Genomic DNA, 16,377 nt, shown 5'->3' on the forward strand with positions numbered 1-16,377 from the left:
ACTTCTGTTACTTAAATAATATTATCAAAATAAATAATTATACAGTTGAAGATATCCAAATGTAAATAATATAATTTGTTATTTCTCTTCTCTCTTCACTCTTGACAGAGTGGTCGTGGTTTTATGATGATTGTGGATCGTTCATGAGGCTCTCCTTCGCGATTGAAGTCCTCGCAATGTGTCTCCATCTACTTCAGCTCACAGCCGAGCGAGAGAATTCCACAATAGACTGTTTGTTATGATACATGACAATAATGAAAGAACGATACAAAAACTATGTTATTTTACTTATGTTATAAAATTAAGTAAAGTAAAGTAGACGATGTCTGTATATCAAGATCAACATATCAATCTTTAACTGTCCACTGTTTAACATAAACCTCCTTCTTGGGGTGTTTTGCCAGTAGTTGCCACGCTTGGCAGGCGGATTGGCAACCGCAGTTAGGATTTGGAGATGTTTTAAGAGGGACGCTGCTGCCCATCCCTCGCTCTATCTGTTATGTATACCTATATCCTTTAAATACCTGAAGTTTCAAATTTAATGCCGGGGTTATAAATCGCATTGGGCGTCTAGAATCGGTTTTTATTTTAATATTTGGCTGTTTACATGTTACCAAATGTTTTTTTCAAAATAAATATATAAAGATATCGTTTTGATTTTTTTACTATTTTTCCTCATTAGTAAACACAGTGAAGGGTATACTTATATATATTTTTTTAATTTGATTTAAAAAATCAAGCTTATTCAGTCAAAATCGAATCTTAATAAATCAAATTTAAAACAGAATTTTTAGAAAATTATTATTAATTTAAATTTTTAGAAATTTGTCTGTCTTATTGTATGTTTATTTCGGCATCATACAAAAATTATTGAACCAAATTGGATGCAGTTTTCACAATTGTATCCTTGAAGTAGTAACTTAAAGTTTTGTTTTTAATTAATAGCCCATCTAGAAACGGTCTATTCCTTTGATTTTTCTAATTTTGAAATCCACATTTACGTATTAGCAAGTAAAAAATTTGTAACATATAAAAAAAAAATACTTCAATTATTAAAATCATTCATTGAAATTATATTCTGGACATGTTTAAAAAATAAACTAAAAACAATTAATCTAAATTTAGTAACCGGCGCTCATCACTCCAATATGAATTACGCGTATGAAAGGGCGCTGTCAAATTCAACAATTTAATTTATTTAATTTATTGCTACTGACTAATAATAAAATAATCATTTTAAAATTAATTAATTTTAATTTAATTAACATAAAAATAACGCTCAATTGTTTTTTTATTTAATTAATTATTACTTCAATTTAATTAATTTCAATATAATTCTTCATTGTTCTTGATTAATATAATTAATATTTTATTTTATTATCCAACATTTTTATTTCCTTTGTCATATTATATTTTTTGTGTATATTGTATTATTTATTACTCAATATATAGGTATTAAACATTCATTTTTTGAGAAGGAATCGAAAGTATGTATCTATGACATACTGTCAAAAACACAAGCTCTTAAACTAACACCAAAAAATTGCATTTCACCTAAACCGCAGAACAAAGTAACAAAGAGGTCATTACGCAAAAAAATCTATGTTTGAACTTCATATATTTATCGGGAAATGTGGCTTCATTATAAACTAGAATGAATTTTGTAACACCAAGAGGCGTATATAAATACGGGGGAAGGTCTCCTAACAACATTCGTGATTTCAACTTCGACCTGACACCACACATACCGATATGAAACTGGTGAGTCGATTTTTTTTATAATACATTTCATCGATAATCGATGACGATCGATTGCCATCTATTGAAGAGATAAATGTCAGTTATGTAATTATCGATTATTTAATTTCATCGATAAACGAGAACTTACACGAAGATTATAAGGGTGACATTCTTATGTAATACTTATGAGTACGAGAAGTGATGTCAATTATTTTTTTTATTGATTAAAGTTTAGTACAATCGATCGACTAATCGACTATTCTTTTTCGGTCAATAAATTCTATTTTAACTCTAGATAAAAATAAATTAAATAAATCTAATTTACAATAAAAGTGATAAAATATAATTTATGTAATAAAAGTACACAAAAAGTGATTTTACAATAGTACATACTTGTGTTAGTAAATACATTTTTATAATACTTACGCATAAACGGTAACAAAGCACTATTGCAGTAACTTCACTAGAGATTTTTTTAATATGTACTAATTAAGAAATTTGTCTATCCATTGTTATATTTATCTCTTCTTGATCTTATTTGTGATTTATTATTACAATAGCTGTAATTAACTACATAGAGAAGGCACTCAGTTAAGCGTACTAGTGTCTCACACCTTTAAATTGTGCGCGACAAAAAACAAATTACCTATGTTAAAGTTGTATGCGTAGATTTCTCACGACAAAAATGATTGATATCCTGCGGGAACATTCATTATCTATACCGTTTTTGTAATCATATGTTATTAGACAATTTACGTAATAACATTTGTCATTAGTAATTCATAGTATATTTTTCATAATTAAGATATCCTAACACTTCTCTAAGGTTGACTGGGGGAGAATGCTTTTAGTATTAAGTCCATCTTGTACACATACATGTACTAATGAATAAATAAATAATAAAATAAAGTAAAATTGATGATTATAATAAGTTATTATTTAGGAAAAATTGTATAGATTAATTTCAGCTTTGGTTAATGATATAAAATCAACTTTTAGTTTATAATTATTTGTAAATACATACATATAGATTGATACTAGTTCTCTTTGATTATTGTAATATATTTTTATCTTTCTTGATGTTCATATTCTAATCTTATTTATTTAAAATTTTCAAAAATTCTCAACCTTATCTTTAATCTAAATTTATTTCTACTGGGACGTGGGCATCTTCTATAAAAGTTAGAAGGCAAAATAAGTAAATATCAATCTTCAATGTAAATATCGCCTCAAATCAAATAGGCGTCTAAAATAATATGTAAATACATTTATAATCTAAAACATAAGCTGGAAATAAAAATCAATCTCGTAAGATGATTTCTAAACAATAAATGTTCAAATCATATTTTCTAATTTATCCATATTTCTTCCTAATTCTATATATATTTTCCTAATTCTATATTAACATCCCAAAATTTATTTAGATTTAAATTTTTATTTATTTAAATTATGACGTAACCTATTCATGTACTCAATTTACAGTAGTTTTTGCTTGATATATGTACTTAATTTCTATAATTAGATCAAATATTATGTTTTAAGCTTAACTATCCGATATCTCCCACCTTCCTCTACATTTATTTAGATTTATAACAATAATATTTAATATTAATTCTACGTGCCAATTATTATCTCCAGCAATTATTTTATCTTTTTATTTGGCAGTTTTTGTAGTCATAAAAAATTGCAAATTTGTACCTGACTCTCAAATTATATTTGCATAATTACAGAACAATAGACTCTTAGAATAATGTAGGTGTGACAGCCTTAGTTTTGTTTCTTACTTAATATTTGGGAAACTTTGCAATTATCGTTTGATATAAGTGTGTTCTTATTACATACATTCTACATTCAAAATATATGTAATGAGATGTCTTTAATCTATAGAGAATGAGAAACAAACATACTGTGTCATTCCGCAGTGCACAGGTATTAGGTAATTTTGTATTGTATGGCTTTACAATTCGGTTCATATTACGTTAGTACGGCTTTGTAAAATATATCATTTAATGATTTTAATATACAAAGTTTACTTAAATGTTGACGAAATAGGTATTAAACTAAAAATTAAAAAAGTATTAAACACAGTTTAAAAGTGGCAAAGATAATTATGATAACTACGTAACGCATAAAATAAAGGCGAATTGAATAGACATCCTCTTTTTATAGTCGGTAAAAATAGGTGTGGATGATACATTGAAATAGTTACTAATACTACTAATGCCTATATATCAATGATTCAATATAAAAAATAAAGATTATGCTAACAAAAATCCCGTTTGTTAATTTGCAAAATATCGTATTTAAAAAATCAACTATACGTATTTTAACAAAATTTGTATTGGAAAATTCTAAAATTTATATTCTTTTAGGTAAAAAAAAAATATAACTAATTATTAATGTTAAAAGACGGGCAGGCAGAAAAACCATAGTCTTTTGTGCTTACCCTTTTTTTAAAGTTTGCTGCAAATTCCTATCAGTGATAGCATCTTCAAATTTTTTTCCATCGTTGTTTTTTCTCCACAGTATATACAGTGTATTTTCTAAAGTAACAATATTACTAATTAACTTTTACCAAAAATATCACTCAACAAAGATAATGGATTAAAGTTAAATCAAAGATTTAATAAAAAAAAAATAAGTATTTGAGACAATTTAATTATAAATTGTTTCCCATAATTCGTTATTAAACAAAGAATTTAATTTTAACATTAATATGTATCAATATGGGTATATAACTTTATTAAATAGTGATCCAGCCTTGATTTAATACTGTGGCTTTAATTTTCTCTGAAAAGGGCGAGGACACCTCAATCACTTATCCTATCACTTATTTTTTTTCTTACGCATCTACTTTTCTATTAATTCTCTCAATTAATCAATTAATTCATTCTCCAAACCAACAATACCGTTTTTCAATCATTAATCTAATTCTTATTCAATTATCAGATCCTGATCTCCGCTTTCTTCGGCATCGCCGCCGCTGGCTACGCCGCAAGCTACCCTGAACAATCCAACAGGCCCCAGGCATCCTTCGAGAAGACCGCCAGAATCCTCGCCCTGGACTCAGACGTGAAAGAAGACTCCTTCAGATATAACTATGAAACTGAAAATGGTATTAAAGCCGAGGAGCAAGGACACGAGGTAAGATCTTTTATTTAGAAACCTTTAAATGTAATTATAATTTCTTCGTAATAGTTTTTTATTTTTAAACGCCATCTATTAATAACAGATGTACAATTTATTAAATGTAATACTAGAAAATATAGAACAGAAGTAAATATATAAAGTGGACAGTAGAATTTTTAGTCATAACACATATAAAGAGTACAATAAAGTTATTTAACACATTACATTTATATAAAATTAAATTTAAATATGGAATCGTGTGTTGATAAAAATATTGCCATAATTAATCTAAATACAAAAATAGCAGCTTCAGAGATCACATAATTAGTATAATGCTAACATGGAAATAAACATTATTGATTACTATTACTAAAATTTCTTCAGAATTGGTGACGTATTTTTGAAACACAGTCACAATGAAATTTTATGAAACTAACAACTTTAAGTATGAATAAGAACAGCTATAAAGGTACAGAAAGATTTAAAAAGACATAGACATATGGGAGTAAATGTGGAAATAACTCCAAATAGAGAATAAAGGAAGGAAAAACATATTACGTCGACCGCCGAATAAATAATTACGGTAGGAATAGAAAGACGATGACGATTTATAAAAAAATACAGATAAATTTTAAATCTCCTTTTGAAAGCCGCTTAGAAATTTCTCCTTTACTGAAGTCAGTAAAAACTAATACAAAACACCTAATAGATCAAATGGGAATACATTGAAACAATCTAGAGTGTGAGAACGTAACACCGGATCTAGTGATGACCTATTAGGTGTAATACTAGTGACCTATGTCTAGATTAGAGGTTAGATCGCCTATCCAACAATCGTACGAAAGGGCAGTGACCAGACGCTAAAGGTCGAGAGGATTATGCAAAGGACCATAGAGATATATTGAAATCGTCTATCAACTTTGACCGTGACGAATTGCAGGGAGCGACTCTGTTGCAAAAGATTTGATTCTGTAATTAATTATAATTTATTTTAGTACACATTAAACTTTAGAAATATATTGTTGGGCATTATTGTGAAATTAATATGCGAAACCATAACTAAAGATATTTTTAACGCCACGATAATTTTTATTTCATTTCTGACTTGTTAAATTGACGACTTTGTCTTGATTGAGACATTCCAATTTTTTTTCTATTTTCTAGAAATCTGAATTGGACCATTAAAAAGTCCTAAATCGGTCGAGATTTTCTCAAATAACAATTAATAATGACTTATATCTAAAGTAACATCAAAAAAGAAAATGTTTTATTTTTTTATTTGTAATGAACATAGGCCTTACCTAAAAGGCTTGTTTTTTGCTAGTAGTTCCCACGCTTGGCAGGCAGATTGGCAACCGCAATTGGGCTTTGATGAAAGGGATGCTGCTGTCCATTCTTTGATCATTAAGTTCCCTTAGGCGATTCTTAACGACACCTTCCGTAAAGGAAGAGGTGAACTATTCTATGTCGGTACTATGGTAAAGTAGACTCAGACATTTATAGTATTATTAAAGACTGTAATTATTATAAGATCTTAAATATGATTAAGGTACTTTGCTCATATGGAGATGTTACAAAGTAATATAATATTACCACTTAATCATTTATTCCAAAGTATATTAATGCCGTAATAATTAAGAGATAGAAGATAATAATTCACTATATTGATATTCAAATAAATAATATACAAATTGCAAAAGACACGACTATCAGTGAGTAAAATTAATTACGTTTAAAAGGTATAGGTGGAATAAATGATATCTTCAACGATATTAATCACATGAGTGTTAATTTATATTTGATAGGTCTTACAGAAGTATTTTAGAAATATTTCAATCAAATTGAAACTATTTTAATAAATATCTGCAACATAGAATCATCTAAGTGTTCAAATTGTTCACAAAAGATTGCCTGATTGATTGATACAGAATGTGTATTTACAAAAGCAAAGCTTGAATATTCCATATAATAATATTCTATTTCATATACAATATGTGAGAATTAAAAAGATTGTTATGTTACATGAATTACGAATAGAAATGTCAGCAACCTCAACCAATTGTACGTAAAAGTAACAAATAGTTTGCAAAGATTTTTTTGGATACTTATAAATTTTCTATATTATTTAACTCAGACACAAAATTGCAAAATTATTTACCTATATTTTATAAGTAAGTATGGCCATGTAGTCCCGGTATAGAATAGGCCACCCCGTCCTTTCCCGTGGGTGTCGTAAGAGGCGACTAAGGGAGAGCGAGGGATAGGCAGCAGCATCCCTTTTAAAACATCTCTAATGCCTAACTGCGATTGCTAATCCGCCTGCTAAGTGTTGCATCCATTAGCAAAACCCCTCAAGGGGGAGGCTTATGTTCTGTAGTGGACAATTAAAGGCTGATATGATGATGATGATGATTTTATTAAGTAGACAATCTTTTATTTTGTTAGCTAACCGTGGAAATTCATTTAGGTCTGATTGTACATTTTATATAAGTCTTGACCTTCATTTTATTACAAGTTCAATTCCAATGATCGAACTTTATAATAATTCAGATCATCGTAATTTCAACGACCTTCATACCGTTTTGCTTCGATTGTGTAATGTGTCATTATTGACGTGAATTACTATAATATTAATCATAATCTATGACATTTAAAATTAATGACGCCTTCTCGTTCTTGCGGTTTGAATGTGGGTTTGAGATCGAATTCCCTGAGATAACGTAACATCGTCATTATTATGAATATTGTTTGTAGATTCATGATATGAGACATGCAATGATCTTGTAATTTTTTTGATATAAAAACTGTGATCAGTTTGAAGCTTAAGTATCTTTTTTTCTATCACAGTTTTTATATCTTCATTTCTAATTATATGATTGTAATTATAAATTAAAAACTCTTAAACACAAATTAACCACATTTAGTGAACGACCACAAGAAAAACTTAATTTTACAAGAAGATCATTCGCAGTAACTCATCATTGCATTCAAGTCTAAAACAAATCATTTGCAATAACTACAAAAAAATATATTCAGATATAACTTTACATTTTAAAATTTATGTAGCATAATATTTGGAAGATAATCCTTACAAAAGAACTATTAAGATTTCAAAATATATACAGGATTACAGACATTTAACGATACAATCATTTGCTAACATTAGTTTTATTGTCTGTGTCATAATAGATAGAGACATAAGCGTCGTTTACATTACTAAATACGAGCTTACGAGTGTTTTATTAGAAGCGAGAAATTCTCGGATAAATATGTAGATAGAATGGAGACTTTGTACAAAAGTCGATTGCTTGAGTACCTCTGTCTCATTCGTGTTTCTACCGTGAATCAGTTGTGTTTGCATGGCTGTGTTTCGGTTTGAAGGGTGGGATATGGCGTGAATTTACAGGGTACAGAGGAATAACATCCAAGTCATTTTTGCTTCTGTTATACAAGTAATTTATTTTGCAATCTTTTGATGGAAACAAAAAAAAAAACATATTACCTATTTCGTATGACTTTTTCGTAGTTAAATACTATTTTTGCAATTCACTAAACATTTTTAGAATTATAACTTTACCGTTCAAGATAGGACCGTTTGAATCAATTTCAGGCTTCGAATGGATATGCAAATTACCTATATTCAGTTATAAGATTGGTTTAAATTTCTACCTGTGGTATAGCAGTTTAAAGTAGTGTTAAAACATTTGAATCTTGTATTGTGCAGTTTGTTTTAATGGTATTTAATGAAAATGTAAAAAAAAAAACAAAAAATGACCCAACTGTAAGACAGTCTTCTGATATTCAACAGTAGTATGGAGTTCTTTAAAAAGGAAATATTAAGGTTCCTTCAGGGTCGGCAACGCGTACGTGACACCTCTAGTATTGCTGGCCTATGGAAGGTTACATAGTTAAGCATCAGACAGGCTGAATGCTTGTTAACTACCTTCATAATATAAAAAAAAATCGACGAAGATATTGAATATTTCGATTTATTACTAATTTCATTTAGAGAGTCTTATTGTGATAATTTCAACAAAATTTTTAATTAGGTGGTATTCAAATTGACTATTGTGATGTAAACCAGGTCTAATGGTTAGAAATATTGTACTTTATGATTGACTATCATCAGTTACTCAGATGCTTAGATATTAAAGTTACGCAAGATTTTCATGCTTATGCAATATGATGGGTGACCATTAAAATGTGTCTCTAGGCATATTTTGCAATTACAAAGTTTAGACGTATCTAATTAAAATTTGTAAAGAGTACATCAACACAACAATATAGTTAGGCTGTTGAGTTTAAATGTTTTTGGTGAAATAAAAGAATTTAGTGTTTGGCTAAACGTCTAAGTCTTTAGAAAAAAAGAAAACAGATGTTAACATTCACAATTGGTAAAATAATGTTTAGAATAATAATTTACATGAATTTTAACAAAAACACACTCATTTTTGGTGTATTTTTCTATCCAACTTAGAATGGATAACTAGGTAATGGTACATCTGACGAAAAACGGTAATCTATGGATATAAATAGCACAATAGATAGCTATTGGTTATGTTAAAATTCCACATTAAAAAAATAACAAAATCTAATACTTTTCAGTTGAAAAAAAGATAAATTTGTACATATTTTGGTTCGTATTTAGCTGTACTCAATTTCTCTTTTCAAATTTCCAGGCTGACGGTATCGAGGCTCAGGGCGGCTTCCAGTACACCGGTGATGATGGCCAGATCTATTCCATCAGCTACGCAGCTGGCCAGGGTGGATTCCAACCACAAGGTGCCCACCTTCCCACCGCTCCCCCTACTCCTGAGGCTATCTTGAAGGCTTTGGAACAGAACGCTCGTGATGAGGCTGCTGGTATCATTGATGATGGTAAGTTTGAGAGAATAATAATGATAAGGTAATTTCAAAGACACACTAGGAGGGTTAGTATGAATCAAACTCAACCAATTTTTTTAATGAATATACACGAAATTAAAATATCATAATATACAAAAGTGTGATTGGATTTGTAGAAGAAAACTGCTAGACTGATTTTAATGAAATATGGTGTAATGATGATATGGTCCCTAGTTAATTGTATAGCAGGTTTTTTACTTTTATGGGCTGTTTACTGAGTTACGTAAATAACCTTACTCAATTCATCATATAAATCACACGGTTTGGATGAACAATTAGAATTTATAATAATAGATTATTGTCATTATTTAGTCCTATGCTATCATTTGCTATTCAAAAATAAAAAATAAAAACACAGAAACTAATTTGTCACTTCACAGACACAATTTTTAGTAACGTTTTGAACAATCCATCTACATTTTCGCTGTCCTTTACGTGTTTTACTCTATCTACTTTCAAATCTACCATACTTTTAGTAGCATGATCTTCATCATTTCTTACATTATTTGCGGTCACCGCAGTTACTTTACCACATTCACTGATCGATATCACACTTACCAGAGTAATTTGGGTATCATCTTTCACACAATCTCCATTTTTTCTTTGCTCCTTCCATTCCTTTACATTCAAATACGTCAATATTAAAATCTTTCTTTAAAATATTATGTTTATTTCATCGAAATAATATGTTAGTTCGCAACTTCTCTGTCACTGGTCTGACTTTTAGACTTTCTCAATATTTATTCATATTCATTATTTATTCTGTCATCCATTGTCGCTTCATACATCTTAACATTCGCATCTCGGCCGTAATTATTGGTCTTTTATAAGCTGCATTTATAGCTTCAAACTTTATATAATATATTCTGAACTATGTACGATTTACGATTCCTGTATTATACTATGACGAGTGTTATATAATACTAGTTTTTACTCGCGATTTCGTCTACATAACCGGTTGTTTATATTTTTCTCTATATTACTTATAGTCTTCTCCATGCTTATTAAATACTTTAAAAAGTGTATACCAAATTTCATGATAATTTATTACGTAATTAATTCTCCAATAGGTAACAAATAAAAAAGCGTTACATATGTCATAAGAAATCATTGTATTCATGTTTACTTTAGTTTCATCGATGCTGGAATTATTTACTTCAATTTATGATTACATTATCTAAATTCCATCCTTATTAAGATTATAAATGTTAAAGTGAGTTTATTTATTTTGTTTAAATGGTTTAACCAATTACTATGAAATCCAGTCAGTAAACATAACACAGTCACGCGGACGAAGTCGCAAGTAAAAGGTAGTAAGATTATAAATTTAAGAGTCTAGCCTATCCATTGTAATTTTATCGTCTCTCTATGCACGTGTATTCGTTAAGATTACGCCAAACTGAGTTCTCACGATGCCAGATAAGCCCACACATTTTCTAAAGCAACACGCCCTGCCCATATTGCGTTCAACGAGATGACTCTTATTTCTCTCAAATGTCACGCCTTACAAATATAAATTACTTCGTAAACGGTCTATTTCGAATTGCGTCTGGTACAAAATGAAGTTGTTATGTAAGGGGATAAATGTATAAAGATAAATTCATTATTAACGACGTCTGTGGCGTAGCGGTGGGCACGTTGCTTTGCGTAAACGAAGTCCTGAAGTCGATGCCTAGTTGGGTCAATTTAGAAAACAAACTTGTCTGAATTGGCTCGATTCTGAGTATTCCCCATGTTTGTTGCCTGGTTTTGCATAACACAGTAACTGTGGGCAATATACAGCGATATCTATATATTTTGGTACAATATCTATTTACTGGTTTAATATCGAATGTGTTAAAAGCCCTTTATTCAAAAAAATAATATTGGGTAAAAGACTTTTAATATATTCGACCGATATGGGCGATATCGAAACGGGTGATAACGTTTTTTCCGAAATTAATGTTCACAGGTATTCGATATATAGATATCGGATCAGTATCCATTTTCTCTATGCCTATAACAGAGGCTTTAGCTAGAATAGCCCTGATTAATGTTTTTTTTTTTTATGGGTGATAATGAAATAGTAACCCCACCCGCGCTATCACCGCAGTATACACCGGCGAGGCACCAGTAAAGGATGATAGGTGAGGATGAAATCAGTTAGCCCATCGTGACGAATTTAACAAGAATTGTTCACGATGGTTTCCAGAGGGAACCACGTGGAGGTCGACCTGATAGGGCTTATAGCTAGCAATGGGACTATCAAACTCCATTGCTAACAATCCCTTCCCTTCTGATTAATGTTTTTATGTACGTTTTTTATGATGTGTAATAACATTTTATAAACTTTCTAATTTCTTAATAAAATACAATACCTGATAATGTAAACTAAGATACGTGTATGATGTATGGTACTTTTCAACCGACTTCAAAAAAAGAAGGTTCTAAATTCAACTGAATTTTTTTATGTCTGTTACCTCATAACTTTTTTTATGTAACTTAAAATGGCAAACAAGCTGACGGCTCACCTGATGGAAAGTGGTAACCGTCGCCTATAGACATGAGCAGTACCATGGACATAACAGAGTATTTAGAGTAGACTATTTCGCCCATGATACCTCCCATGCATTGCCATTCCTGAGGACTCAGGTGTTATTCCTCTGTATCCTGTAAATTCACTGTCATATCCCACCCTTTTAACCAAAACACAGCCATGCAAACACAACTGTTTCACGGTGAAAACACGAATGAGATAGAAGTGCCCAAGCATACGAGTTTTGTACAAAGTCTCCCTCTGGTAGACTTTGTACAAAATACTACTTGTACTATATTACAAAATGTACTTAAATACATTTAAATACATTTTTCATTTTATTAATTGTCTGTTGTAAACATAATAAACTTATAATTTAGAAATGTTTATTTATTTATTGAGGAGTTATAGGCTATTTAACATCATTATACGATTACAGGCGAAGTCGTGGAATACGGCTAGTTTAGTATATAGAGAGAAGATGCTAGAAGTATTAATGTAACATACCCTAATTGGTATTTAGTTTTGAAATAATTTATGTGTCCAACTGTATCTTAAACACTCTGTACTGACCTTTGCGATGTTTCACAATGACCTCTCACTCTGATTCCGAAGCTTGGGAAACTGGGCACTAGCCAGATTATACACTATATGTATTTCGACCTAAAAGTAAAAGCGATAATGTTCAAAGTTGCATAACATTTTTTTATATTTGTAGAACAATCTTGGGAAGACCTAGAGCCTAAATATCAAGATGCATGTAACCTATTACCGTATTGCGTAAGGAATAAAGTTGATTTTCGTATAAATAAATTGTCAGGAATAATTTAATCTATTTTGAAGTTGACGTGTGTTATTACCGAATGTACATTTGTGAATCAATGGTGCGTTTAGTGAAGGGTTTACAAGTTGCTATTGTAAGGTCAGGTCAGGTCATATATCAAGAGTGCCTAGATTAGGATAACAAAGATTGGACAAAGAATACAAGTTTTTAAATCTAGAGATTTGTTTAATATGTAATGACCCTGATATTTTTTTTATTTTTTTATTATAAATTGATGTCAGTGTGACATCAAAAGGTCGGCAGTACACCTGCAATACAGCTGGTATTGTGGGTGATCATGGGCGGCGGTAGTCACCGTTAGGTGAGCCGCATGTTCGTTTGCCCTCTGTGTTGTAAAAAAAATCTAGTAATAAGACGGCACGAATAAATAGTAATTATATTATAATTAAAGAATGTGTTCTTAATAAAAAAAAAACCGGCTTCAATTGTAGCAAAACAAGTTCATTTTGATTTCTTAATAAAATTTCTATTTGAGTAATCTGTAGGTATATCCTTTCAGATAAAAGGCGTCAGTTGTAAATCGATTAGAGGAATATTTTTCTAACTAACTGAGTTATAAGGTAACAAACATTAAAAAAAATACAACCGAAATGACAACTTCCTTCCAAACAAAGTTATCATTCGTTCATTCATTCATTCTTCTCTTTGAAGTCGCTAGAAAATAGTAATTGTATCAAAATTAGCGCTTTGCGGTTTATGAAAACAGCATTCATCTTGAACTCAGTTGGTTTCTTTTATAAGGGAAATAGATGAATCTATGAATATGAAGTGAATGTAATTATAAATGTATGTGTAAATGTACACACATATTCTGTGTGTGTGTGTGTGTGTGTGTGTGTGTGTGTGTGTGTGTGTGCGTGTGTGTGCGTGTGCGTGTGCGTGTGCGTGTGCGTGTGCGTGTGCGTGTGCGTGTGCGTGTGCGTGTGCGTGTGCGTGTGCGTGTGCGTGTGCGTGTGCGTGTGCGTGTGCGTGTGCGTGTGCGTGTGCGTGTGTGTGTGCGTGTGCGTGTGCGTGTGCGTGTGCGTGTGCGTGTGCGTGTGCGTGTGCGTGTGCGTGTGCGTGTGCGTGTGCGTGTGCGTGTGCGTGTGTGTGTGTGCGTGCGTGTGCGTGTGCGTGTGCGTGCGTGTGCGCGTGTGCGTGTGCGTGTGCGTGTGCGTGTGCGTGTGCGTGTGCGTGTGCGTGTGCGTGTGCGTGTGCGTGTGCGTGTGCGTGTGCGTGTGCGTGTGCGTGTGCGTGTGCGTGTGCGTGTGCGTGTGCGTGTGCGTGTGCGTGTGCGTGTGCGTGTGCGTGTGCGTGTGCGTGTGCGTGTGCGTGTGCGTGTGCGTGTGCGTGTGCGTGTGCGTGTGCGTGTGCGTGTGCGTGTGCGTGTGCGTGTGCGTGCGCGTGCGCGTGCGCGTGCGCGTGCGCGTGCGCGTGCGCGTGTGCGTTTTTATTTTTTCTTGCAGTGAAATGTTGTTATTCAGAAAAAAAATTCACAAATGGAAAAATATTAAATACAAATTATCATCATTATCATCATATCAGCCTTTAACTGTCCACTGTCGAACATAACCCCCCCCCTTGGGGGGTTTTTGCTAGTAATTACCACGCTTAGCAGGCGATTTTTAACACTGCAACCGCAGTCAGCGCTTTAGAGATATTTTAAGAGAAACGCTGCTGCCCATCCCTCGCCCTAACATAGTCGGTTCTTACGACACCCATGGGGTGGGAAGGGGTAGCCTATTCTATGCCAGGACACACGGCTATTAAATACAAATATTTGGAAATTTTTTAACCATTAACAAAGAAACTGTTTTAGAGGCATCGTAATATTATAAATATATTTTTTAAAAAGATATTAATCTGTATATATTTCTACTTAACTTAGGCTGTGATAAGTTTCAAATAATTCTAAGTGAGAACAGGTATTTATTTTTTTTATTCTTTTAATTTCCAGGTCAGTACAATCCTGGCAAATACGGTGATGCCGGTGCTGGAGCTGGCCAACAGCAATACGCGAGAGCGCAGGCCTCCGCTGGTTACAGACAACCTTACAAATACTAAATACCTTGTTAATATACCAATATTTAGGCTTAAACATATTAATCACAAAATAATAGAATAATAAAACTATCGGTCATCGCCTTAAAGACGCACACAAAGAAAACTTTGCTCTAATTTGTAAATAAATCGTGTCGTGTTAATGACACACTACTGTTGTGATAGTACAATTGGTTGACAAGTTTCACTTTGTTAAGGCGATGTTTTATGTTTTTATTATTTGTGGTATATATTGTACTATTTCTCCATGAATAAACTCGGATTTGTGTTGTTAAAAATGTAAAGTATTATAATATTTTAATGAAAGAATCTGCATGATATATAGATAGAGAACAAGAAAAAATAAATTCGTAATTTTTTTGTTTTGTATTTATACATAGATGCAGTGATTTGTAAATTTTTAACAATATAATGTGTTAAGGAAACATTTAAATGATTTAAATTAGAGCTATTGAAATTATGTTATTACAGCAATAGGGATTTTTTTTATTTCTATTTGCAATGAACTCAGATCTCTATGTGTTCTTATTTGTATTGCAGTATTGTGATGGTTTCTTATTTGTTTAATAGTTACAAGAGAATAGTAAATATCGTTGAAAGATGATTACAGAATTTGATATGAAATAAGTGTTAGTAGGTACCGAATATATATTTTTTTATATTGTTATAGTTGTAACCAGTGGAAATGTATTGAGAGATGGAACTACCTATTTATTCTTTTAATAAAACATGTCAATAATTTTACAAAAGTTTTTTTTTTTATTTGCATAAGAAATAAAAAACTAAAATTGGTTCAGATTTCAGAATTTAATATATAGTAAAAATGTGTTTGTTAAATCAATAATCCTTAGTGATTTTATTTGAAATAAATCAAAAAGCTGCTGAAAAGCAGAACAGAGTGAGGTTAGTGCTTACAAGTATATTTTGATATAAGTTCTTAAGCACGTCGCTAGATGTCGATAAAATATTTAATAGTTTCATTTACATGTTAAAAATAGATGGCGTTACATACATAATACAAACTATTTCGTCGATTACTGCCGTTCTAGTAAAGGCATTAACCAGTTATTATTCGATTTAACTCTATACATTTTACTAAACAAACTGACGCCACAATCCAAAGAAATGTTTGTAATGTTTTATTTAAATTTAATGAATATTACAACGACGCCGAAAGTGGTTACCATCGCCTATATACTTGTAT

General features: G+C 31.4%; 1 protein-coding gene across 1 annotated transcript; it reads left to right on the top strand.

The window, feature by feature from the left end:
* The first annotated feature begins 1,663 nt into the window (after positions 1 to 1,663).
* On the top strand, positions 1,664 to 15,922 carry LOC113521919 (cuticle protein 3-like). The gene is made up of 4 exons (XM_026907586.3): positions 1,664 to 1,761; positions 4,690 to 4,884; positions 9,549 to 9,747; positions 15,070 to 15,922. Exons 1-4 carry the CDS (start codon positions 1,753 to 1,755, stop codon positions 15,174 to 15,176), a joined length of 510 nt encoding a protein of 169 aa, XP_026763387.1. The 5' UTR covers positions 1,664 to 1,752; the 3' UTR covers positions 15,177 to 15,922.
* Positions 15,923 to 16,377: the final 455 nt, after the last annotated feature.

This window comes from Galleria mellonella, unplaced genomic scaffold (assembly GCF_026898425.1).
Source record: "Galleria mellonella isolate WM207_F2 unplaced genomic scaffold, CSIRO_AGI_GalMel_v1 utg63, whole genome shotgun sequence".
NCBI lineage: Eukaryota > Metazoa > Arthropoda > Insecta > Lepidoptera > Pyralidae > Galleria > Galleria mellonella.

Bases quoted from the DNA above. Each gene is read 5' to 3' on its own strand.
- LOC113521919 (XM_026907586.3), top strand. The intron at 4,885-9,548 runs GTAAGATCTTTT...TCAAATTTCCAG, and splicing joins CCGAGGAGCAAGGACACGAG to GCTGACGGTATCGAGGCTCA. The intron at 9,748-15,069 runs GTAAGTTTGAGA...TTTAATTTCCAG, and splicing joins TGCTGGTATCATTGATGATG to GTCAGTACAATCCTGGCAAA.